The 26245-nt window shown below is 35.6% G+C and overlaps 1 protein-coding gene across 2 annotated transcripts in view; it reads right to left on the reverse strand.

Annotated features, from left to right (window-relative positions):
• Window positions 1-38: 38 nt before the first annotated feature.
• The window catches only part of CHD1 (chromodomain helicase DNA binding protein 1), a 72612-nt gene continuing 46405 nt past the window's right edge, over window positions 39-26245 (reverse strand). For both annotated transcript variants that reach the window (XM_015558210.1, XM_006755125.2), the window contains 14 exons: window positions 25354-25530; window positions 21807-21967; window positions 20457-20498; window positions 18856-18986; window positions 18018-18156; window positions 17642-17792; window positions 15787-15909; window positions 13830-13955; window positions 12613-12753; window positions 11044-11222; window positions 5884-5980; window positions 4863-4914; window positions 4146-4356; window positions 39-1034 (listed from right to left, as the gene is read on the reverse strand). In XM_015558210.1, the coding sequence (XP_015413696.1) occupies window positions 689-1034; window positions 4146-4356; window positions 4863-4914; window positions 5884-5980; window positions 11044-11222; window positions 12613-12753; window positions 13830-13955; window positions 15787-15909; window positions 17642-17792; window positions 18018-18156; window positions 18856-18986; window positions 20457-20498; window positions 21807-21967; window positions 25354-25530 (2076 nt within the window). In that variant the 3' untranslated portion in view covers window positions 39-688. The remainder of the gene's footprint in view (window positions 1035-4145; window positions 4357-4862; window positions 4915-5883; window positions 5981-11043; window positions 11223-12612; window positions 12754-13829; window positions 13956-15786; window positions 15910-17641; window positions 17793-18017; window positions 18157-18855; window positions 18987-20456; window positions 20499-21806; window positions 21968-25353; window positions 25531-26245) is intronic.

Raw genomic sequence — 26245 nt, forward strand, 5'->3', positions numbered from 1 at the left:
GGGAAAGGAACAGTCAAAAAAAGCCTGAGAAAGGGAAGGAAGTAAGGAAAGCTCATTTAATCTATTTACAATAATTTACAGTCAATTTTTTTTGTGTATGTAAAAAGGCATAATAATAGATCACAAACAGGAAGTTCCTGGCTATTTTACAGATATAAGTACAGAATTTAAATATTCAAGCTTGTGATGAAAAGCGGCAAGGTGGTCGCAGTGTACAATGTAAACAAGTAGCTTTGGAAAGTGAACAAAATCCTTGAGTGTTTTTTCTTTATTAAGAAAAGAACTCTCTTTCATTCCTTCCTGAAACATGATCACAGGTCAGAGTAAAGTTCATATACAAACATAATTTAAATGGAGGTCAGTCTAAAATCACTGACTTAAAAACAGTTTATCCAGCCTATATGGAAGGGCAGTGTTGAGGTCCCTGTAAGAGTAAACATTTTTCATTTCTTTAAAAAAGAAAAAAAAAAGTACTACAATATTTGTAGCACAGTGCAGCATAATCCTTAAATATAAAAATATTTTCTCTTCTGTTGGGATAATAGACCTTGCATCCTGGAAAGAAGTAACAATACTGCTACTGATAGAAGATCTGTTTATATCTTTCAAGTCATGTAAGGCAATTACTGTGTTGGTTTATGATATATGGCTAAAAGAAAAGTCCAGAATGACAAAATACCAGTTTTTGTTATGTTTTCCGATTACTCCAGGTATGCTCAGGTGTACTTTTGTGTTCAATTGAATGTTCAAATGGAGATCTGGAGCCATAAGGAGACCTCTGATCTAGTGGTGATCTAGGCCCACTACTGGAAGCTCTGTGGTCCATTTGCCAATCTGAGTGATACCTATAATCCCTGGAAGATTTATGATGTGTATATTCAGAACTTGACCGATGATCTGAATGTAACCGATGATCTGAATGAGAGCGATGATCTGAATGAGATCTATCTTTTAAACTTCCTTCCAAATTTGACCTGTGATCTCTACTTCTGTGATCATCCAGTTTTCTGTGTTTCTCTCTATCATTATAATATCTAACAAAAGAGAAATCAGAAATATTAAATTAATAATACAAATTAAATGTTTTGAAATGAATAACATCTCATTAAAAATAAAACAAAATAAAGTATACTTTTAATTGTATAAAAGTTCAGTGTTTCACTATAAAACTTCGTAAGTAAGCTTAAAAATTACTGGAAATAACTGCACTTTTGAAAAACAATTTGATTCATAAAACTAAAGTGAACCCATACAGACCACCTCAGATAGCATCTAATTTCACACGCCCATTTTATGTTGTTTGCTACTTCTTATTTTATGCATCTTTTGTATTAATGCATCTTAATTATCTGGAAGCTAGAATTAAAATAACTACAACTATCTAGAATACACTTGAAATCAGAGCCTTTTTATATGAGCCTCTAAGCACAAAAAAATAAAAACCTCTAAAATGCAGTCTATGAAATAACTTATAAAAAAGAATTTTCACTGGTTTGCTGATGTCTTTTAAAAGCTTTCCTGAGGTTTGATTAATAAATTGAACATTGATGTTTTTGGGTTCATGAAAGGTCCGTATTATAAACTAGAGGACCAGTGGACGAAATTCGTGCATGGGGGGTGGGGGGGTGGTCCCTCGGCCCAACCTGTACTCTCTCCAATCTGGGACCCCTCGAGAGATGTCTGATTGCTGTTTAGGCCCGATCCCGGTGGGCCTAAACGGGCAGTCAGACATCCCTCTCACAATCCAGGACTGCTGGCTCCCAACCACTCGCCTGCCTGCCTGGCTGGCTCCCTGCCTTATTGCCCCTAACCCAGCCGTGGGCAAACTACGGCCACACAAACACTCCATCCATGCTTTTGTTCTGGCCCTCTGGTCCAGTTTAAGAACCCATTGTGGCCCTCGAGTCAAAAAGTTTGCCCACCCCTGCCCTAACCGCTTCTGCCTGCCAGCCTGATCACCCCCTAACTACTCCCCTGGCAGCCTGATCGACGACTAACTGCTCTCCTGCCAGATTGTTCAACACCTAACTGCTCCCCTGACGGCCCGATTGTCCCCAACTGCCCTCCCCTGTGGGCCTGGTCGCCCCCAATTTCCCTCCCCTGCCGACCTGGGCCACCCCCCCCCCCAACTGCCCTTCCCTGCTGGCCATCTTGTGTGTTGGAGTAATGGTCAATTTGCCTATTACCTTTTTATTAGATAGGATAATATAAATTGTTTCTATAAGCCTATGACATAAATATTTACTACTATAAATATGGTCTTTTCATTTTATGCCCTTTTCTAATTTTAAGAGCTATTCTACAATTATGCATTTATGTGACTGTGCTTCCCAGAGAGAAGAAATTATTGCAGTGAGCACAGTTAAAATACAAAGAAAGTCTACTGACTTCTTTCTCATTTTTACTTTTATTCATTTTTATTTTGCTTCTGGTATTGACTATTAACTAGTAAAAATATTCTTTTATTAATAAAGGAACAAAATGTATTACGTTGTCATTATATTCAGGTTGTTTAAAGGCTTTAAAAAAACCCCAAAACAATCTATAATAATAAAAGGGTAATATGCTAATTAGACCAAACATCCTTCTGGATGTAATTCCAGACGTCCATCCGGATGAAGCCGGGGCCAGAGTGAAGCATCCCGGGTCCCGGGTGTCTGCCAGTGGTGGCTGGAAGGAAGCATCCCGGGTCCCGGGTGCCTGCCAGTGGCCGAAGTGAAGCAGCCTGGGTCCTGGGTGCCTGCAGGTGGCAGCTGGAGCAAAGCCCAGATCCCGGGTACCTGAGGGAAGCTGGTGCTGGCAGCCAGGGGAAGGAAGGCCTACTCTTGCACAAATTTTCATGCATCAGGCCTCTAGTAAACAAATAAAACATCCTGATTTCAGGACCATCTCAAATGCTGTGATTAAATTTAACTGCAATAAGGTGTTTTCAAATAAAATTTTTCCCATTGAGTTTTAAATAGAGTGTAATAAAGAACTCCATCATATTTCAGCCATATTCCATCAAGCTTTTATTTTACCTTACTAGAAGCCTGGTGCACAAATTTGTGCAAGGGTGGGGTCCCTAGATCTAGCCAGTGATCAGGGATGATTGGGGCTGTCTCATCCAGTTCTAATCAAGGCTGAGCCAATCAGGGTGTGCCGGGGAGGGGGGTAAGGATGGGAGAAGGGACCGCTTGAGGTTGGCCAGCTGGCGGGGGAGAGGGACCAGCGGGGGGAGGGACCAGGGAAGGTTGGCTGTGGGAGCACACTGACCACCAGGGGCAGCTCCTGCATTGAGCATCTGCCCCCTGTTGGTCGTGTGCGCTATAGTGCCTGGTTGACCAGTCGTTCTGATCATTCGGTCGTAACGGTCGCTTAGGCTTTTAGGCTTATAGACTAGAGGCCTAGTGCACGAATTCATGCATGGGTGGGGTCTGGTCGGCCTGCCCCAATTGGGGCCAATTGGGCCAGGCCGGTTGGTGGGAGGGGCCATGGGCGTTTGGCCAGCTGGCCCTGACCCCTGGTCAAACTCCCGGTCAAAGGAACAATTTTCATATTAGCCTTTTATTATATAGAATTATATTTTGAAGAGTTTTTAAGCCAATATTCTCCAAAACCAACAATGAATCTTTGACATAATTATAGAACTCCCTATGCTTTCTTTTTTTTAAATTTTTTTTCATTATTGATTAAGGTATTACATATGTGTCCCTATCCCCCCCACTCATGTCCTCACACCCCTGGTGTCTATGTCCATTTGTTAGGCTTATATGCATGCATACAAGTCCTTTGGTTGATTTCTCTCCCTTATCCTCCCCCTCAACCTCCCCTACCTTCCCTTTGAGATTTGACAGTCTGATTGATGCTTCTCTGTCTCTGGATCTGTTTTTGTTCATCAGTTCCTCCCTATACGTTCATCTTTTATTAAACTTTGATCTTAAATTTATAATTTAAAAAAAATTTATAGAAAAATCCAGTTCTTAATATTAACAAAAAGTACTAGAATTCATATTTTTCTTATTTATAAATAAGCACCTTTATTTCACATAAGACTTGTTTGATTACTTGATGTTTGAAGTGATAAAAAGGTCAAATATAATAAATAAAATAAAAAACAGAAAGACATGAATAAGCAAACTTTAAGAACTGACTGTCAGGTTTACCTGCTGTCTTGCTTGTAGTGATCCCAATCACGATGATCTTTTCCATTACTAAAAGAAGAATAGGGCCTTTTCCTAGAGTCACTCTTTTTGTAAGAATCTCCCTGATGTCGGTCTTTATGATGATCATGATATTGAGATAAGTGTCTATCAGAAGAATAACTGTCTCTGCTGCTATCATCATGATTTGTGTTCTCTTTTAATCTTTCCACATCTGTTAAATTAAAAAATTCAACTTTTGTTAATGACTTTAACTTTGCTGCTACATTGTAAGAACTCCTGTCTTAACTCCAGCTAAACAAAATCAGTTTCCAAATACAGGTAGTTAAAGCATTTAGAAATGGTCTATTAAAGCAGTACTAAGAGTTACAAAAGGGGTCACTTTATTCCAAAATGTGAAAAACCACAACTGAAATATATAAGGCCCATTTCCTTCTGAGACAGACTATACTTTTGTGATTCTTGTGCATAAAAAAATGCATTACTGCATTCTAACTAATTAATTATCATTTTAATAATTTATCGTATTTTAACAATTACCTACAATTTCTATAAACTGGTAAAAGGTGACTTGTGGAAAGGTTAATAATAAGCAAAAAAAGGATTATTAAGATAATAGATTCAATATAATAATGTGGTTATGTATTATCTAAAACAAACCCCAAAAAGGAAAACAATTTTTAAATGTACTTTTTAAAATAATTAGTAAGACTGACTTACCTGGATTTCTAATCACTTGAACATTCACGTTGCTGTTCTGGTCATTATTTTGCTAAAATAAATGCACATATGTAAGAATCTTTTAAGTGGCATAATAAACAATTACAAAAAAGGGGTGGGGGATGCTAAAAAGAAAACCTCGAGGCTGAAAGAAGCCCTTACATAAGATACTAAAATATATATATGTAGCATTTGCAGGTATCTTTTTAAAAAATCATAAACTATTTGTCACATGACATTAAAAAATTTGACTTTGAAATAAATTTAGACTTAACAGAAAAGCTGCAAAATACCAAAGAGTTCCCATAGGTCTTTCTTACAGCTGCTCCTAATGTTAGTATCTTATATAACCATGGCATAGTGATCAAAACTAAGTAGTTAACATTGATACAACACTATTAACTGAACTTCATACTTCATTCAAATTTTACATTTTTCCACTAAGATCTTTTTTCCACTCCAGGATCCAATCTGGAACTTCATATAACACTTAGGTTTTATGTCTAACTTAGTTTCCTTCAATGTGGGACAGCTCCGTAGTTTTTTCTTGTCTTCCATGATCTTGACACTTTTAAAGAGTACTATAGAGTTACTGTGTGGAATATCTCTTACTTGCCATTTGTCTGGAATTTTCTTATTAGATTGAGGGTATGCAAACCACAGAAGTGATGCATCATATCAGGTGGTTCATGATGTCAATATGTCTTATATTTCACTGGTGATTTTAGTCACTTATTTACAGTGGTGTCAGACAGGTTTCTTTTCTAAATGTTATTGTTTCTCTATGTAATTAATAAGCATCTTAGAGGAGATACTTTTAGACAATGCTAATATCTCATTTCTTGTTCACTAATTTTAGCTTCCTTCAGAAGCTCTTACTTGCAAAAGTTCTTAATGTAGTACTCTAGTGGTAATATTCTATTTTGTTCATTCCTTCTACATTTATTAACTGAATTCTTCTTTAAGGAAGAATGTCTGTTTTGGTAACACAAATAAGGGAAAAAATGATGCATTACTTTACCTGAGATTCCTGCCGTTTTTTAATAGCATGCTTATATAACTTATGTAATTTTCTTGCATCAAACTCAGTAAACTTAGATACGAAAATCCACAGGTTTCTAGAAGAAAAAAAGGCAAATTAGTCTGGTGCAAAATATTTAGCTTTTTCATAATCCCCGAAACACCCAAACACACATACTTTGCCCTTTATGTAATAAAGCCTAAGGAGATTATTTCTAGTGTTTTTTAAAACTTCATATATGGATAAAACTCTAAATGAACCTAAACATTAAGTTTGATTTCTCTTCCAAATCCCTTCATTTTATAATTTTTGGAATGAAAAGTACTAATCAATCCTAATTTGAAACCAGAGATGCAAATTTACAAATCAGGAAAGGACTCATAATGTGATTCAGATTACTTATAAAAGGAACAAGCTATGTTCCTAGTCTGAACAATTATACCATCAGATAATAACACGTGTGAAAAAAGGGCCCTAAATAATACTTTAGAAGACAACTGTCATTTTATAATTGTAATATAATGGTCATGAGAATAACATGACCGGAAACTACAAACTATGGACAACTTGGAGTCTTTAGGCCTCTCTTGCCATCCCAAGGCAAGAATTAGTAACTGATCATAGTATTTCATGATAAATTCAGATGCAGCCTATGAATACTTCTTAACACAGCTTCCTAAACAATCGTTCATAATCAGTGACACTTGAGTCTATCTGCTATCACTGAAATAGTAATGGTTTTACATATTCACAATTTTTTTCTTAAATATTTTTCAGTAGGTATTATAAAGTATGACTTGAAACTTGCTTATATAAACAGGGTAAAGAAATTACTAATCAGTCAATGATAGAGTTTTGCATATTAGCCAACATCAACATCTTTAGTGAGTCAATCAATTTTAAGGGGAAAAAAAGCATATATATAAAATCCTCTGTATGAATAATGACTTCCCAAAAGAAAGCCATCTTCCAATGACACTGGTTGAAGGAAGATGGTCTTAGAAAGCAAAAATTCTTAGCTGGAAAACAACTTTTCATTCTATCTTATGAGAGAAAGTATGTGAAAGCACTTAACTTGGGGATTTATAAATGGCTGACACATTTTTCAAATATCAAGCACCTATTGCTTATCACTACAAAGCAGACATTAAGTTATAAAGCCTTGCATGGGATACTATCGGTAACAGGTATATTAAACTGTTTTTATATTTTCACAGCTCTTTCCTATTATTTAATTCCACAAATAACCTTTAAATAGGCACAATAAAAATAGCAGCCAATTTTAAAAATAAAGAAGCAAATTAGGTAATGAGGCTAAGTGACTCATATAACTAGAAAAGGCTAGAAGACAGGGCTCCTAATTTACTTTCCACTAACGTAATTCTCAGCATTCTGATTTGGGGCATTGATATGTAAGAATAGCTGCTGGCTAGTAAACTACTAAGAAATTGCTACGTGTTAGTAAGTTTTGGAATATATAAGTCTGTGAGTTATAAATTAACTGAAGAATTATCCTAGCACATGTGCATAAAGAGATGGGTGTCTGGTGATTTTTCTAGATGAATTCTTATCAGTGTTAAGTCAACTCTGGCTTTCTGTGTTTTATTAAATAACCATTAGTATTATCAATTTAGTTTGTGAAGGTTGTTTGCTTAACTGCAACATATAACAATACTTATTTTTCATCAATATTTTGGCCTATAATTTTACAAAAATAAGACTGTAAAAACGCATTGCAATTTAAAGAGCCGTCACTATGTCTTTATAGTTAATGGGCACACATATACATAATACTCTCAAAATCTCCTATAGTGAACAATACCTTATATTGTAGCCTATAGAGTTGGGGTATTGAAATAAATTGCAGCATATTAAGGTATCAAGACTAACATTATCAGGCTATTTTAAACTAATGGGACACTTTCAAACTACATATGCATAAATTATTTTGTTTCTTAATTTTTTTTCAACCTCATGAAAATTTTCAAACATACATCAAAGATGAAAGAATTTTACAATGATCACCTACATACCTACTACCTATATTCTATTAGTATTTTAGTATGCTTGTTTATGATGTTTCATTTCAAATATACCCATCTCTCTGTCAATCATTGTAATTTTTGTTTGCATTTCAAAGACAAATGGAGGTGCTGGTATTTCTCACCATAAATACTTCAGTATGCATAACATTAACTAGTGAATACCTGCTTATTTTCTTTTAAAAAATAAAATGTACATAAAGATGCACAATTTTTTAAGTTTACACTTGCTGAGTTTTACAAATTAATATACTTTATAACCCCTAAACACATTTAAAAAGTTCTGTTTTGCCTTTTCACAATGTCTAAGTTCTTTTACCAACAGAGAGTTTTAATAGACAATGGGGTAGGTCAGAAATGGTCCAAAAATTGAGAAGCATTCCCTAGACCAGTGGTTGGCAAACTGTGGCTCACGAGCCACATGCGGCTCTTTGGCCCCTTGAGTGTGGCTCTTCCACCAAATACCACGTGCGGGCACGCATGTACAGTGCGGTTGAAACTTCGTGGCCCGTGCGCAGAACTAACAGGTGGAGGTCTGAGAGGTTGGCGACCACTGCCTAGACTACATTTTCCCATGTAATCGATTATCAGTGAAGTCAAGGAAGGTTAAGAACTAAGTGGAAGAAAAACGAAAACGTAAGATGCTCAGCTGGGTAAAAAGAAGAATCAAACCTTTGAAGGTCAAGACAAACATAAAGAAGTCAGTCTCCTGGCTACTAGTCTCTTTTGCTTTAGAGATTTTCTCTCCCTGCCCCCATTTGTGTTTATAAACTAAATCTGAAATAGCATATATTTGTATTAGTCACTATATAAATTCAACAAGATATTTATTACTATCTTTCTAGCAAGTAAAATAGATTTTCTCCTTCTCTACAACCTCAAAAATCTGAACTCTAATTATAAGGTTTCAAAATATAGCACACTGAAATATTTTCAAATGAAAACCAAGCTCCTTTACACTAAAAAGTAGAAAAGATGTTTAATATAATCCTTTAAATTAATGAAATTTAGCTATACGAATAATTCACTCCGTTTCCTTTATTTTCCCAATTTTACAACAGCTAAGTGACAATCAAGAACATGTTTGAGAGCCAACGACAGAGAAAATTTAACTTTGGATCTTCAATGTAAAAAGATAGATTCCCATGAAAGTCTAAAATATATAATTGAACTTGGCTGTATTCTTGATCTATGGCTCTGAGCTTGGGAATCATCCGATGAATTGAAAAGGATGAAATAATTGTTTTATGGTATTTGAAGAAAGAGTTAATGCTCCAGTCAGAATATATAGTCCAACCAAAAATAAAAGATTAAGCTAGAATATATGAACATAGCACTTCAGAATTATTGTCTCCCATTCCTCACAATTTATTTTATTATCTACACTAATAAAAGAGAAAGATGCAAACTGACCGTACCTTCACAATGACCACCAGCCAATCAGGAGTATGCAAATTAACCCAACAAAGATGGCGGGTTACTTTGCATATGCAGGCACCGAGCGCCCTGGGGCGATCTGCAACGCCCCAGCGGCTCCGGGCATCTGGGCAGTGTGGGAAGGCGGAAAGGCGGCTCCGGGCCGGAGTGAAGGCGGTGCCGGCAGCCAGGGAAAGGAAGGCCCATTCTTGCACAAATCTTTGTGCATCGGGCCTCCAGTTATTCAATAAGTGGAAAATATGTAATGCCTTACAATTTATAAAGAGCTTCATACCTGGCCAGTGTGGCTATGAGGTTGTGGTTCAATTCCCAGTCAGGGTACATGCCTGGGTTGCAGGCTCAATCTGCAGTAGCGGGCATGCAGGAGGCAGCCGATTAATGATTCTTTCTCATCATTGATGTTTCTATCTCTCTCTCCCTCTTTGAAGTCAATACAAATATATTTTTAAAAAAGAGCTTCAAATACAGCGCTGGCCGGCTCTGCTTAGTGGTCAACAGCGTTGGCCCACGGTCTGAAGGGTCAGGTTTGATTCAGGTCAAGGGAACATACCTTGGTTGCAGGTTCCCCAATTCTGGTAGGGGTGCCTGTGGAAGGCAACCAATCAATGTATGTGTGTCTCTCACCCCCCCACCCGTCTCTCCTTCCCACTTTCCCTAGAAATCAATGGGAAAAATATCCTAGGGTGAGGATTTTTTTAAAAAGCTTCAAATACAGATGTTATCATTTCACCAGTGATAATATAGTATCTGGGGGCTCTGAAATATTGTTCAAGGTCATAAAGCCCCAAATTAGCCAAGATGGGGACTGAGCAGATCTTCTGCTACCAACTCTAGTGACTACTCCATGGCATTACAGGCATAACTTAAGGATATTATTATTACCCATACATGGCTTTAGTTTCTTTAGACATGACAGCAAAATTTACATGATCGATTTCCTATCTCCTCTTCCAAAAATGGGTCCTGGTTGAATTTAAGGATAAAAGGAACAAGTGTAGAATTTTTTTTATTTTAGCATAATCACAATCACTCCTCCAGAAATATATTACCGTTTTTTTTGTTTTGATGTGTAGCTGTATTGCTATCAGGGACTTGTTTGTGTTTATTTTATGTTTTTCCCAAGTTGTTAGTAGTTTGATTTAACACTGATCTGGATCTGGTAATCATTACGTGATTTGTATAATAATATAGCAGTTCAGTTTGACAATTTTAAGATCAACTGTGTTGCTACTGCTTCTAAAATAAAGGATTCTCCATTTTACATTGCTTGAGGATATTAATTTTTACAAGGTGTTATACTCGTACCTAAAGACAAATTGCTAAGTATACTTAAATAATAATAAATTTGTTTGGCACACCAATTTCTAAAGATACTATTGAGAATAATCTAGTGAATTGTGAAGATTTTAAAAAATAAAACGCAATCTAAATTTTAATGCAACAGCTTTTGCTATTTTTTATTTAAGGCAGAAATACCAAGTATGATTACCATGATGCATAATTAATTGATCACTCACGAATAAAAAAGCTTTAAAGGGAAAATAGTAAAAATAATCATCCTCAAGTTACCTCTCTAAACATTAGTTACTAAATTTCAAAAATAGAAAAATAAATTGAAATATAAGAAACAGATTATTACATACCCACAAATATAACACTTCCTAAAAAGTACATTACTTACTTTCTCCAATGCTTGATTTGTTCAGGATTTGTATATTCTTTCAGACATTCCGTGATATGGTCACCAATTTTTATTAAACACTGTCTAGTATGCTCTAGTTGTTCTCTTTCTGAAAGGCCTTTCTCAGGCCTATCAAGTTGTTTCAAAGCTGCTTTGACAGGCCTCATTCTTTCTTTACACTTTTAAAGTGGAAAATAAAAACATAAATACATGTATTAAACATAAATTCAACAGATCTTCTTTCAATTATATTTACATCAGTAAATATAGCACTGTTTAATGCTAAAGTAACTATTAAATATCACCTCACAGCTCTTAGATGCCAGGGGTTTCCCCCTCACGATTCTTTGGAAAGCAAGGCTTTCATTATCAGTCTTTGTGTGAGTAATAACTTTGTATTTTACTTATTTTTTGTAAAAATGGTACTTTTTACACTGGAGAAAACCATTCTAAGCAGGCTTAAACACAGAATGATGAAAAGCATGGTAGCATATAAAACCAATGTATTTTAGACCAGTGTTACTCCAAGTGAAGTCTATGAACCTGCACTTGGTTCCAGGGGATAGGCACAGAAATTTTAGAAACCTTTTTTTTTATATATATATTTTATTGATTTTTCAGAGAGTAAGGGAGAGGAACAGAGAGCTAGAAACATCGATGAGAGAGAAATATCGATCAGCTGCCTCCTACACACCCCCCACTGGGGATGTGCCGGCAACCAAGGCACATGCCCTTGACCAGAATCGAACCCGGGACCCCCCAGTCCTCAAGCCGATGCTCTATCCACTGAGCCAAACCGGTCCTGGCTAGAAACCTTTTTATCAGTGGTTCTCAACCTTCTGGCCCTTTAAATACAGCTCCTCATGTTATGACCCGACCATAAAATTATTTTCGTTGCTACTTCATAACTGTAATGTTGCTATTGTTATGAATCGTAATGTAAATAAATATCTGATATGCAGGATGGTCTTAGGCGACCCCTGTGAAAGGGTCGTTCGACCGCCAAAGGGGTCGCGACCCACAGGTTGAGAACCGCTGCTTTGTATCAATCTGACAGGGCAATTTTTGTCTACTGAACCTAGTAATAAAACATTAGGGCTTGTATTTCGTATATTTTTTTAAATGTTCACTTTTTGTTTTTATTGTATTTCCTAAAATACTAAAAAAGAAGCTACTACTTCACTATAGATAAGAATCAGTATCATATAGGTTATAGGTTCAGAAATTAAATGGTTTAAATTCTACAAATTCTATCCTTGGAGAAAAGAAGTTCATTCTAAGTAGTCCTTAAATGCCTCTCCTTCGAGTTCTTCATTTATTAAAGTTCTTCCAAATTGATTATAAATTTAAATTACCTTTCAAATATATTGTTTTTACAACCTGAGTTGCAGTAGCAACAAATTCAAAGACATTTATAAATTAAAAGCAGCAAAGAATAAAACTTCAATTTAAATGTTATATGGATTATTACTAATAATAGTCTACTAGAGCGGTCGCCAACCTTTTGGACCTCACAGACCACTAGTGGTCCGCGGTCCACCATTTGGTGACTGCTGGTATACTACTTACAATGCTGAATGTCTTCTGATCCAGTTCTTCGGATTCTTCGGATATGGGAACTGGTTCACCACTTGCAGTAATATGAACTAGAGGATCAGACACTGAAGATTTCTTGGATCTTTCCTTGCTATCAGATTTTGATTCGCTCAACTAAAGAAAAAGCAAAAATAAAAACCCAACAACAAAGGTAAAATGATTAACACTTCCAAAAACAACTGTTTATTCACTTTTAATATCCCTATCTATTTTATCTTTCCCCAATTTTATTTGGAGAAAACAAAAATAAATAAATAAATAAGGTTACTCTGTAATGTTACCCTATAGGTAAGGAATTTTAAAAAGGACTCAAACCTATTTTTCTCTTCTACAAGATACCCACAGGAATTGAACTTGGTTATTGAGACTAACGTAGGCTGATAGGCAATTTATGCTCCTAAAATATAAATAAGCTGATTGTGTAACTTTCTAAATTTTACATTACGATTTGCATACCTTTTCTTCCTTTACGTCTTTTTCTTTCTGCATAGCTTCTATAGCTTCTTTTACTTTCTTTTCTCTCTTTTCTTTAAAATCTTTTTGCTTTATATCTTTCTTATTCTCTTTTTCTTCTATCTCCCTTTTAAGTGCTCTTTTATTTTCCTTTGCTTTTGCTTCCCTCTTTTCTTCTGGTTCCTTCTTTATAAAAACATCTGGCTCAGGTTTTTCTTCACTGTCTCTTTCTGTTTTAATTTTTTTATTTGGATGTTTCAAAGAAGTGACCTTATCCTAGAAAGTGCAAGTGTGGCCAATGTATTACTAACCAAATCTTGACAAAGATTAAATTTCTTTTCTTTGCATGACTAGGATTGCATGTATGCAGATTCTGAAAAATAATCCAGAATCCAATTAATAATGACACATGCAATATTTTCCTTCCTATAAAAACTAATGTAAGCCAGTCCCATTCAAAATTCGTAATAACATTAAAGGAGACAGAACCTCACTCAAATAGTAATGTTTGAAAAGGAAGGACCTTTGCTCTATCTCTCTAGTGATATATGATATTTTATTGGATGGGTGAAATACTGTTCTGTAAATGAGACTGCATAATAAGCTATTTTTTAAAGAAAATTTCAGTACTAAAAAATAAAATTTCAGGTCTTAGTTCAAATTTTAAATGTAAAACATACCAAAACATGCCATGTTCCTTTCTATTTAATGGTTGCTTTTCTAAAACACATTCTTACCTTATCATCTTCGTCGGACTTTTCTGAGAGCAGGGGAGAAGAATCACTCTTTACTTCCTCTTTCACTTTAACAGACTTCATGGATTTATTCTTCTTAGCTCTTGCTTTTCTCCTCTTTGAACCTCCCTAAAAATAATTATTTTTATTCTAACCAATTCCATAAATTCCATTTATAAAAAAGCTTCTTAAATACTGAATCAAAAAGGCTAAATAAATGAATAGTTTTACTCAATCCTTAGCCTGTTGGTAAAAAGCTATATACCAAGCTTAGAAAGTCAACAAACGTCATATAACTTAATAAAAATGAAGTAGAGAGAAACAGGAGGGTTTTTCCCATCCTAAGTTATTATCTTCAACTAAATGCTACCAGAGTAGCATTAGAAATTATTTTTAATGGTACGTATGTAATTATGACATTGTGGTCGTAAGTAATTTTTAAAGATTTCTATAGTTCCAATCACCTCTTCTAGTGTCTTCTTCCTACTTTTTTGAAGGCCCTCATAAATAAGCTCAGTGACCTTTAATGCTACTCCTTAAGCTTTCCAATGTCTCCAAATAACACAGTAATGGAGGCCTAACCTTTCAAAAAGAACTCCATTCTAAACAAGTTGCCCCCACTCCCTCTCTAAATACTAAAGAAAAAATGTGATCTCACTTTTGAAAGACATGACTCATTAGTGTTAACATGAATGCTGAGATAATTTAAGGCAAAATATTACCATATTCAAGGGACACTACTAAATCATGGGAAAATATACTTGTAAGTTCATATTAACCATAGATGTCTGCCGAGGGCAGCGGTTTTCAGCTGGCGTACAGTGGTATACTGGTGTGCTGCAAGAGACACACTGGTATGCTACAACAATTTTTAAAATATGAAATACTGGACTATGTAGTCATGGGCACTTAACTTTTTCCTTGGATTGTCAGATACAAAAATGACAACAGCCAGCATAACAATAGCTGTCTGGTAAGAAAGAATAAAAATTATACCTAATTTTTTGTCAGATCAGCACAAAGTATATTTTTTAGCAATCCTATATAATAAAAGGCTAATGCGCAAATAGAACGGCGGAACAACCAGAACAACCATTCACTATGATGTGTGCTGACCACCAGGGAGTGTGCATGGAACATGGTGGGTGTCAGCCGCAGTGGGATGGTGGAGCAGGTGAGTGGCAGTGCCAGACCAAAGCAGGGCACTGGTCGCTGACATCAGGGCGAACCTCGGGTGGTTACTGAAAATTCTTTGCTCCTATGTGCCATAGTCCCACCGGTGCTTGTACCTGCTACCAGTACCAGAGGTGCCACTCACACCCACTGCCAGCCCCAATCGCTCCTCAGGGCTTCTCCACCTCCCCCTGCTCCTGAGGGGAGATTGGGGCCGGCAGCTGCCTATCACATCCACTGCCAGCAATGGCCCCACTCACACCCGATGCCAGTGCTGGAGTTGTCGCTCACACCCACTGCTAGCGCCAGCGCCAGGCCCACTCACACCGACTGCCGGCCCTGATCACCCGAGGGCTTCTCCACTTCCTCCTGCTCCTGAGGGGCAATCAGGGCAGCAGCTACCACTCACACCTGCTGATGGCACCGGCCCTGCTTGCACCCACTGCTGGCTCCAGCTCCAATTGCTCTGTGCCTTCAGAGGGTGCAAGTGGGGCCGGGACTGTCAGCGTGTGGGAGTGGCAGGAGCAGGGCTGCCGGCAGACAGGGGACTGAGGGCCGCCGTGAGAGGGGCCTGGCGGGAGCATGGAGGATGGGCCGACACCCACCCCTGTGCCTATCATAGCCTCATGGCCCACAGTTCAAGGTGCATGAATTTGTGCACTGGGCCCCTAGTTAGTTTATGTTTGTCATGAGATGAAAAGGGTTGAAAATTGCTAGTCTAAGGCAACCAGTAAGCTAGACTTGTCTTAAAAGTAAACTGCTCTTTAGCATCTGAATTTTAACTTACTGCACCAGAAAGTCTTTGAGCTTCTTTTTTGGCAAGATCTCTACTAAGTAATTTGATGAGGTAGTCTGCCCGAGTCTGCAACTGTTTTGCTTGTGGTTTTTTATCAGGGTCATCTGGAAGAATCTAAAAAGCAATTAATTTTTTCAGTTTGCTTTTCATAAGATGAAAAAATTTAAAGCTAAAAAGTGCTTTTTCATTTTTTAAATATATACAATTCACTAACAAATTATAATTCTTTTAATATTTAGGAATAAACTTAGAATGAAAAATACATTTTTTAATATCTATAACACAGTAAAGATTAGTTTCCCTGGGGAAGAATTTTTAAAAAATACACAATGGGAGAAAAAAATCCCTCTTCAAAATGAGAATACACAGTGTGAGGTTAAAAAATTCTTTCAAATATACAATAGTATATTTAGCATCCAGTGTTATTAAACACTAGAGGCCCGGTGCATGAAAATTTGTGCACTAGGAGGGGGAAGGGTTGTCCCCCTCAGACTGGCCTGTTCCCTCTCACAGTCTGGGAGCCCTCAGGGGATGTCCTCTGTGGGAGACAACCAGCCGATCAGGGGAAGGCAACACACCCATCACGCCTCTGCTGCAGCCACTGCCAGCTGCCGGGCTGCCTGAGCCTTGGCCCTTGCAGGCACCGTGGCTTGCCTGAGCCTTGGGCCGGCCCTGGCAGCGGCAGCTGCCATCCGTAGCTTGCCTAAGCCTCAGGCAGCTGCTGTGGGTTTGTCCGGAAGTCCAGAAGATGTCTGCCCTAATTAGCATATTACCCTTTTATTAGTATAGAGTATGGTATTCTTAGATTTCCTTCCTTTCTCATTATAATATATGATCTATAAAGTACACAAAACTTCCTAGAATACAAGGTATCATCTATCCAGAAGATGACCCACAACAGGCACTGTGAGGAAACTTTTACAGTAGGACTCTAGTTTTGCTTCAAAGCAGCAAATGGCAAATTCCTAGTATTTCAAGATTCCCATTTGTCTGTGAAAAAGTAAAATATAAAAAAGGAACTTAAGTGATAAGAATAAGGCAATGCTTTCAGTGGTTTCCATTCTAAGCAAAGAAATAATTTCATTAATGTGGTAATATCAAATCATCAAAAATCCTAAACATGGTTTGACAATACAAACATATAAAAGATTTCAGAATCTTTTTCTGCCCATGAATAATCTAGTTAATCATGGAATGAAAGATTTACTTTTAACCTAAAGAAAAATGTCTTAACAAAAATATAATTTTAGAGGTGAAGCAAAATCTTGGAGAATATTTAAATTCATGAAATCCCTTCATGAAAACCAGATTCCAAAGAAGCCAAGGTCACACAACCATCTAGAGCAGTGGTTCTCAACCTTCTGGCCCTTTAAATACAGTTCCTCATGTTGTGACCCAACCATAAAATTATTTTCGTTGCCACTTCATAACTGTAATGTTGCTACTGTTACGAATCGTAATGTAAATATCTGATATGCAGGATGGTCTTAGGCGACTCCTGTGAAAGGGTTGTTCGACTGCCAAAGGGGTCGCGACCCACAGGTTGAGAACCGCTGACCTAGAGCCTTTTTTCCCTGACACCTAGTTGAGTTTATTTCTAACATAATTTAAAACATTTTTTTTTGCATTATTTGAGAGAAGAAGAGAGAGGGAGAGAGCGATAGAAACATCAATGAGGAACATCAATGATCGAGCCTGCAACCCAGGCTGTGCCCTGACCAGGAATCAAACCATGACCTTCGGGCTCATAGGTCAATGTTCAATCATTAAGCCACACCAACCAGGTTCTAACATAATTTAAAAGCAAAATTAAATTCAACATCAGAATCAAGAAATATTTAAGTACCTTGTGTGTTAGACTGAGGTCAGGATCCATTTTAATCATTTCCCAGCTTCCATATCCATATTCATATATGCCAATTAACAAATTGGAATCATCTTCTTTGCCCCAGTCTATATCAAAATGAGCAGCCTTTGTATGGCATGGGATAGTATACCTGGAATTCAAATTAATAACCAATGTCAAGTTTACAATTGCCTTATTAAAAATTAATTTTAAAAACATGTTAAGAACATATCTGAATCATTCAAAATTTAATTTTATGTTCAAAAACATGTCAGTCAAACTAGCCAATGACATAAAAAAACATTTTAACTTACATTCATATCCAAATTATTGAGTAACAAGAAATACTTTACAATGGAAAAAGTAAGGAACTCACTGCTTTCTTTCTTCTGGATCTGAAGGAATGGATTTGTGCAATGGTATTAATTCTTCTTCATGGGAGATGACTAGCTTGGCATTCACTTGTACTCCTGATATTCGGAATGTTGGACCCTTTACTTTTCCAAGTCTACCACCTTAATTTTTTTAAGAAAGAATAAAAGAAGTATAAAATATACAACTACAAAATAAAAAAGCAATGTATGCTATTATTTATTTTAATAAGTATTACTTACATGTACTTATTAGTATTATTTATGTTTTGGGGGGGACTTGCTGGCAAACCTTAAATTTCACTACAAGATTTCTTAGTACATATTAGTGACTGAAATATAGGAGATGTAGATTCATAAAAAGCATTTCATGTACTTAAGTGTTTTATCTACTGCAAAAGGTACATCAATCTATTGATATGATCAATAATTTCTCAATAAGATTTCCAGTATGATTTTTTTTCTGTACATCTGATTACTAAATCTTATCTAAATATTTTTATTTAGTGGATGAATTGTAAAACAAGCATAATGAAGTTAAGTATGCCCCAAACCAATATTACATATGTATTCTTAAGATATCTTTTGTCATGTATGCTAAAATTATAGTACAACTAACAGTAATTCCTGACATTACCTCCCAGTTAGACTGTATCAGGCAGATAGATTGTATTGCTTTCAGTAATAGAATTCTGCTCCCCATTTCCTGTTACCTAGCTTTTGTTTTGTAAAGCATCTTTTAAGACTGATGAAAAGGTAACAAGATATAATACCTAACTCAATAAAAGCATATTTTAAAAGTTCCATTTACCTCTCTTTAAATCACTCTCATTTTAACATTACCTGTCCGTTCTGTTCCTGAAGAATTATCCTTCAAAGCTTTAATGCAACCATTATGCACCAATTCTCCTAGTCGTCTGAGGTCTGTCTCTGACTTATCAACTAATTCAGCATCTCGAGCTATTGCATCCAATCTGTAATAAAATAATACAATTTTCAAGTAAACACACAGACTAAATTTCACTTCAAGTTCTACAAATCACACTACTGCATGCTCTACAAATTTTAGTTCATATAATTGGCATAAGATACATAAAAACCAAGAAGATTTGATGGGGAAACAATTTGTCTATATATTCAAGGATAATAATAAAGTAAACCAATTCATTACAGAACAAGTGGTATGCTTTAAATTTGAAGATTATGTAATAACTAGATTCGTGCAATAGGAGGTGTTGGGGGCGGGGAATCCCTCAGCCTGGCCTGCGCCCTCTCACAGTCTGGGACCCCTTGCTCCTTAACGCCCTCCTGCAGCGGAGGCTCCTGCCACCACCGCTGCGCTCACCAGCCCTGAGCCCAGCTCGATGCTCCTTAGTGCTGCCTCAGAGGTGGAAGAGGCTCCCGCCACTGGTGCTGGGCTCGCCAGCCATGAGCCCAGTTTCTGGCTGAGGGGCACTCCCCCCCCCCCCCCCCGTGGGAGCGCACTGATCACCAGGGGGCAGCTCCTGCATTGAGCGTCTGCCCCCTGGTGGTCAGTGCGTGTCATAGCTACCACTTTTCCACCATTCAGTCAATTTGCATATAATGCTTCTATTATATAGGATTCTACAAAACCTTTTTATAACTGACCAGATCTTAAATTCAAAAGAAGTGCTGAAGGATTGTAATAATGATAAATGAAAAAGACATTATAAGAGTAATGGTCTATAGTTTGTAATTACTATGCACTGAGTAGATATGATTATTAATGTTCAAAGTTTTTTCATCATATAAAATAATTATACAAGTCTTTTATTGTATTGTATGCAAGTCATCTCAAGATAAAAAAGAAAATATATTTTAAGGAGTTGTGTAGAGAAAAAAATTTTAAACCAATTTGAGTCTTTGCCATTCTATATCCAGACAATAGGTTTATCATAACAAAGAACAAAGAATATCCAAATCACAGACAATGACTAAAATTAACTGATAACAACAATAACAAAAAAACCTGTCTTGACAATTTGATTTTAATAGTTTGTGTAAGAGGAAGCTGTATTTAGGAAAACAAGAAAATGTCCCTAGTAAGGGAAAATAAAACAGGTCTTTAAGTCAGGTGGCTAGGTTAGCAACTCAGTTTTCCTAAGAATGAATCTGCTAGTTTATAAGTTTCTCATTTAAAAAATGACAAAGCCTTTCAAAGTACCTTAGAATTATAAAAATGAAAGGCATTTTATAGAAAACTTCATTGGCAGGTAAAATTTTAGAGACTAGGAAGAATTAAGGATGACAGCAAAACATTTTTCAAAACTATACTTGAATTTTACTTTCTACAGATTAACTTTGCAAATGTCTTTTAAAAGCAAGTTTAACAAAGTACCTAAACTGAATATTAGTATAAACAAATAACCCTGACAAGAACATAAAACATACTATGATTCTATGAGAATAACAGATGTATTTACCTTTCTAGAGGGCCACCAAATTTCTTGTAACTCTTGATAAACCTAGCAGAAAATAATTGTTTGATTTAAATGCAGGCTTCACTACCCATTAAAAATAGATAAATTTATAAGTATATAGAAAAAAGAAAATACTTCTTAGAATACAAATTAATTCAAGGTAGTTACTGACAAAAATGAATAAACTATGCTAGAAACCAAAATGTTAAAACATTAAAACATACCAAGTAAGACAAGAAATTAACACCCAGGATGATGTTTAGAAACCAGTATAAATAAAACAATAGAAGCTAAATTTTATTTTAGAAATTACTTTATTTTTTTTCACAAGACAAAATAAGGTTCAAGGCTACCACAGGAAGTGTCTCCAGAATTATCAATCATATTGCACCTCCTAACATTCCAAGTGTTGATAAAATTTACTGAAAATAGCTTTAATTCAGTTGTAGGGTATTATACCAACAATGGAAAATAAAAATTTTACTTAAGAACAAAGCTACCCAAGTGGTTGATGGATGAGGAAAAATATCCAGGAAAAGTTGAAATGCCTCTTCAACTAAAGACAGAAAGTCCAGCAAATCAGGTGGTCATAAAATACCCTTAATAAAATCTAATAACATATTTAATTTTCTGGTAGAAAGAATGAGGAAGAACTTTATCGGTCAGGTCTATGATGTAAAAGAAAAGAGTTACAATGGCTTGAAAGAAACAAACTCTCAAAATACAATAATGAACAACCTTTTTACAAATTTCATAAGCAAAATTATTACATAAACAAAAGTAAAGTTATCTTATTCCCCTTAAATATATCTGTATATACACATAAATGTATTTTGAAAGAAAACTACAATTTATCTTACTATCCATTCTTACCTCAATTCCTACTTGGACATAACAGAAATACCCTTAACATGGTTACCTTCAAAGAGCAAATTACTTCAGAATTAAAAAACTAGAAAAATATGGAACTAAATCATCCCCACATAAAAATAGTAATGTTGGGAGTCAGAAGTGCAGTAAGAATTTTTATTAAATAAGTCTAATGTACTGAAATATACATTCATTATTCAAAAAGGCCACTGTTCTGAACCACATTAATAAAACCAAAAGAATGTAACAGTCTAAATATACTAACAATAAATAAATAATATGCAAAGATTAGATGCCAAACATTTTTTTCTCATAGTTATAATGAACACACAAAAGCAGAACCCACCCAATTCCTAAACAATTTTCATATATTTGCTTCCTCTAACACTTTCACCTTCATCTTTGAAATGTTGGGATTTCTGTATTTTAGTTTCACCCTCTAATAAAAATAAAATGAAGTAAAATGGTGTCACATCATCTTACCGCCGAATTTCTGCATCACTAAATCCTTTAATATTCTCTCGAGGGATAGTCCGTGGTCTTCCACGTTTCTTTGGCCTTTTCCTTTCTGAGATTGAATCACTATCAGATCCAGAATATCTCCTGCTTCTACTGCGCCTCCCTTCACTTCCATTGAAACTAATCTGAAATTTGAAAACAAAAATTTACCCAAACTTAGGGCAAAGAAAATTGTACAACACTGACAGAATTTTATAACTTCAAATGTTTTTCTGTAAATCAAAAATATTCTATAAAAAAACTTTTAAAAAGCAAACAGAAAAGTACAGCATATTGATGACAGTTATTAATAACTTTAATATGTAACGCATTCTGATAAATCTAAAGGAAAACACCACTGTCCTTTTGTAAAAATGAGAAAAGTTATTACCAAGCAATTAATCAAATAATATAAGTATAATATCATACAAACTCATTGGTAACACTTTTTAAAAATGAGAATTAATAAAATGAAATTCTTTTATCAATCCATCAATTTGACCAATACCAACTAAGCAATAATAGCTAATATTAGTATAATAGGATAGAAAAATGAATAGTAATATACTTCTTCTGGGTATTTAAACTGGGACAGAAGGCAATTTAGCAATATTATATTACAAGCCTTGAAAATTATCATTCTGCTGACCCAGCAACATCATTCCCAGGCATATTTCCTGAGATCAGAAATGTGAGGAAACATTGGCCAATAAAGTCATTTACTGCATAGATTTCTTTTTTTAATAGCAAACAATCTAAATGTTCATCAAAGAGACTGGACAAGTAACCTATACAAGTTTAAGAAAGCCATCAAAAATTGTGTTACAGCTCTGGCTGGGTGGCTCAGTTAGCTAGAGCACCATCCTGTGCCCCAAAAGGTTATGGTTTCAGTCCCCAGTCAGGGCACACACAGGAGGCAACTGATTGATAAAGTTTCTCTCTCACATCATGTTTCTCCCTCTCTCTCAAATCAATAAAAACATATTCTCAAGTGAGGATTAAAAAAAAATTGTATTGTAGAATAACATTCATTATATACTGTCAAAGGAAAGAAAGCAACTTCCAAATTAATACTCCAATTAAATTTGGCAGATATGTATAAAAAATATTGGAATTATGTATACCATAATATTATATTATTAGTGATTACCTCTGGGTGGACAGATTATGTGTCATTTTTTATGTTTTCCTAAGTATCTACTTATTAGTATTCTAATTAGGTTGATCAGATACTTAAAAGAAAAAAAATGCCAGTTGAACCCACATAAAAATAGCTAAATATCCATTAGTTCTTTAACAAATATACCAAAGCATATTTTCGGTAAGTCTTGAGCATTTTTCCAAAGTCTCAGTATATATTTTGAATACCTTTAATATGCTAAAAGCTTATTGAAAGTTAAGAATGGGCATTTAGTTTTTACTGTTCCAACCTCCTTGCATAAGATCTAATATAATGCTATGCTTCCCATCCACTGTAAAAGGAAACCATTATAGGGTTTGAAGAAATAAACACAAACAAGAAACTACAAACATGGTCACTTTCAGGCCAAACACATTATTTGGCTCCATATCTGCGTGGGATGTATAAAATTGGTAGGTTGCTCCTACCCTAACAAAAATCATAATCTCTAAAATCTAATTTAAAAAATCATCACTTTTCTTAAACACAAAAATCACAAGGCAACCTAACAGTCTCAAATATAAGGAAATATAGCAGCTTGTAAGAAGAGATGAGGCTAAAATACCGGCTCACTTGGGAAGAATGTGAATGGTAGACATCAAGTACTATAAAGGCAGGTAAGAGGAAGTTAAAAATTTACTAAAGGCTGAATGTGGGCTGCCTTGAAAGCATAGAATCCCTAGGAACCAAAGACAAAAGGAGAACCTGTACCCACTCTCAACCACTTTTCCACAAACCTACACCTCATGCTCACGAGGGAAATTAGAGAAAACTTGATTTTGTGGTGCAGCCATGAAGAAAGGGAGCGGTCACCTTTCAGAATATAGGCAGGAAATACAGACCCATCTCAGCTACTGAACTGAGTGCACAGGAGAAGACCTAATATAGTTGTAGGACAAGAAAACAAAAAACCCTACCTTGGGAGAAGAGTAGCAGGACAAGGACTAGGGTGAGGCAAGTCTCTCATTTGCCTCAAAACTTAAGGAGGCACCAAAAAAAACTCAGTAATAAAGACAACTATATTATAATGAAATAGCCTAAAAAACAAAAGTTAATGCAAGAAAATCTATATTAAGGTTTTTTCCTTTTACAGCAGGATTCAAAATAGTTTAGTATGGCACTGTTGCCATTATCTAAAACCCTGTCTATTTTCTTCGTTTAGGGCACAAAATAATCAACAATTTTTTAAAACGTCAAACCATATAGGGAATGCTCTTTGGACATGACAGAATTAAACTAGAAATTATTAACAAAAGATACTTGGAAAATTTCCCAAATATTTAGAAATTAAACAACATACTTCTAAAAAAGAAACCAATGGGTTAAAGAGGAAGTCACAAGGGGAAGAAAATATTTTGAATAAATGAAAACATACCAGATATCAAAATTTAGAGATTCAGAAAAGCAGTACTTAGGGGAAACTTGTAGCATTAAAACCTAACTTTAGGAAAGGAAAGTCTTGATGCAATGGTCTAAGCTTACATCTTAAGACAGAAAAAAAGAGCAAATTAAAGCAAAAAAAAAAAGATACATAATAAAGAGCAGAAATCAATAAAATTTAAAACAGAAAATCAATATACCAAAAGGTAGTCCTTTGAAAAGATAAATAAAATAAACCTCTAACTAGAATGATCATAAAAAAATTTAGCAGTATTGAGAGGGGAATCAGTAAATATCTTGTAGACACTAGAAGGATAACAAAGGATATTAAGAATAACTTTATGCCCATAAATTCAACAAACTGGATAAAATGGACCAATCTCTTGAAAGAAACACACTACCAAATTCACTTAAGAAAAAGATATTCTGAACTCATATTTAGAAAAGAAACTGAAGTTAGTTTAAAAGTCTTCTAACAAATGCCCTAACTAGTTTGGCTCAGTGGATAGAGCGTCGGCCTGCAGATTAAAGGGTTCCAGGTTTGATTCCGGTCAAGGCCATGTACCTTGGTTGCGGGCACATCCCCAGTAGGGGGTGTGCAGGAGGCAGCTGATTGATGTTTCTCTCTCATTAATGTTTCAAACTCTCTATCCCTTTCCCTTCCTCTCTGTAAAAAAATCAATGAAATATATTTTTTAAAAAAATCTTCTAACAAAGAAAACTCCAGGCCTAGTTTCCCTGAAAAATACTACCAAACATTTAATTAAGAAATATTAACAATTTACACAACTCTTTCCAAAAATAGCAGGGGAGGGAACACTCTTCAACTTAGTTTATGAAGCAAGCATTATCAAATTAGATGAAGATATTACATGAAACTACAGACCAATATCTCTCATTAACAGAAAAAAAGATCAATACAGATGCGAATATCCTTTCATTATAAAAATATCTTTAAAATTAAAAAGTCACCTGCTTAGCACAGTTTCTCATTCTTGGAAGCATATAAATTTCTTCAAGTTCTTTTTGTCTTTCTTCCTCTTCTAATCGTCTTCTTTGATCTTCTGGAATGATTTCTTCCCAATTCTTTGAACTTCGTTCAGGTTCCAACTCAATGTCATCCTCATCCATGTTTGAAAAGTTGGCAACCTAATGAATTCCAGAATATTAACAGAGTAAGCATTAAAAAACAACTCACATTTAAATTTTATTTTTCATGTTTTTGGGGAAGGAAGTGGCATGTCAGAATAAGATAAAAAAAACTTAAAGCAGTGGTTCTCAACCTTCTGGCCCTTTAAATACAGTTCCTCATGTTGTGACCCAACCATAAAATTATTTTCGTTGCTACTTCATAACTGTAATGTTGCTACTGTTACGAATCGTAATGTAAATATCTGATATGCAGGATGGTCTTAGGCGACCCCTGTGAAAGGGTTGTTCAACTGCCAAAGGGGTCACGACCCACGGGTTGAGAACCATTGACTTAAAGGATAATGAATATGACCATGGAGTAAACCAAGTATGAATGCTGAATGCTAAACTAAGTTTATTTCTTTATTAGGTCAAAGTAGATCAAACCAAATGACTTCTAAGAATTCTTTTTCAGGAATGATTCTCTTTTGTCCTGCTATTCAATACAATTATTACAACAGAACTAGAGAAGGTTAAGAGAATAATAAAGTAAACCGAAGATGGCGGCATAGGTTAACGCCGGAGATTGCTGCCTTGAACAACCAATTCAAATTACGCCTGAAACAGGGAACGGACAACATCCAGAACCACAGGAGAGCTGGCTGAGTGGAAATTCTACAACTAGGAGTAAAGAGAATATCATACCCAGACTCAGAGGAGGCGCAGTGCTGAA

This window comes from Myotis davidii, unplaced genomic scaffold, assembly GCF_000327345.1.
Source record: "Myotis davidii unplaced genomic scaffold, ASM32734v1 scaffold473, whole genome shotgun sequence".
NCBI classification, from domain to species: Eukaryota; Metazoa; Chordata; class Mammalia; order Chiroptera; family Vespertilionidae; genus Myotis; species Myotis davidii.